Consider the following 1,098-nt stretch of genomic DNA (forward strand, 5'->3'; position numbering starts at 1 on the left):
ATATATATAATATAAACACACACACACACACACAAACATACATACATACGCACATACACACACATACATATATGCAACTAATTACAGGGTTGAGTATACTATAATTTCCTTAATACCGTACAAAATGTTACACTAAATGTTATTTCTCCACCAATTGGTTGTAAAAATTATAAAGAAAAACGTGCTGAATAGTTACGGAAAGAAGAAAGAGACATCGTTGCTGCTTCCTGGAAGGTCATTCTTCTACTCAAGTGGTGGTACATTCTCACCCTATAATTTAGAATCATTTCTAACATAAGCATAAAAGCTGAAATTTGGGGGATGGTGAATGTTCCAACGATACCAGTACTCCATTTTATTGCACTCTGAAATGTGAGAGGCAAAGTTGAAATTAAAATAGACTGTAATTAAGTTGAAATATTATTTTCGAACACCTGGGTTCTTCTATCTTTTCTCTTTTCCTCGTGCCTTTTGCCTACTTTTAGTAACAATGGTAGGTTCTAAACGGTCGATAAGTTTATGATTTTGTATTGAATAAAGCTCCCTCAATGTGACTTATTAATATGTATTTTGTATTTACTTCTGTTTATCTCTCTTCTCTCTAAGAACCCATTACATTTCCTCAACGACGCCAACGAGAGTTAATTCGAAGAATGTAAAAGCCAAGAAACGAAATTTGAAACACCATATATTAACGAAAGACCATGACAATACCAAGAAGTGTCTGAAAGTAGAAAAAGAAATAACGTGTCGGATCCTCATTGATATTTTAAGGTATGATAATTTTCATTGATATTTTTGAAAGGCTACCTTTGCAATGTCTTCTTATTCAGAAAGAAAATAGTCTTGGATTTAGGGTGGTGATTTCGCATATTCACAAATATTATTTTTTGCGATATACAGTACTTGTGTTAAACTATTCGTGTAAGTATTAATTATAAAATTAAATATAAGCGCTTTGAGAAATAGCATTAATTAATAGTTTCACCAAGTAGGAATTTATCATTATCAACGTATATCGTTTTGTTACACACTCACCTATGCGTGTAAGCGTATGCATATATTTCTCTGTGTAAGTATATATATATATATATATAT

At 31.5% G+C, this 1,098-nt stretch overlaps 1 protein-coding gene across 1 annotated transcript in view; it reads left to right on the forward strand.

Annotated features, from left to right (window-relative positions):
• Window positions 1-1,098, forward strand: part of LOC106867322 (cilia- and flagella-associated protein 65) — a 720,747-nt gene that overhangs the window by 646,747 nt on the left and 72,902 nt on the right. Inside the window, exon 31 of the mRNA XM_052971190.1 lies at window positions 607-774. Coding sequence (XP_052827150.1) covers window positions 607-774 — 168 coding nt within the window. The remainder of the gene's footprint in view (window positions 1-606; window positions 775-1,098) is intronic.

This window comes from Octopus bimaculoides, chromosome 10 (genome assembly GCF_001194135.2).
Source record: "Octopus bimaculoides isolate UCB-OBI-ISO-001 chromosome 10, ASM119413v2, whole genome shotgun sequence".
Classification (NCBI taxonomy): Eukaryota; Metazoa; Mollusca; class Cephalopoda; order Octopoda; family Octopodidae; genus Octopus; species Octopus bimaculoides.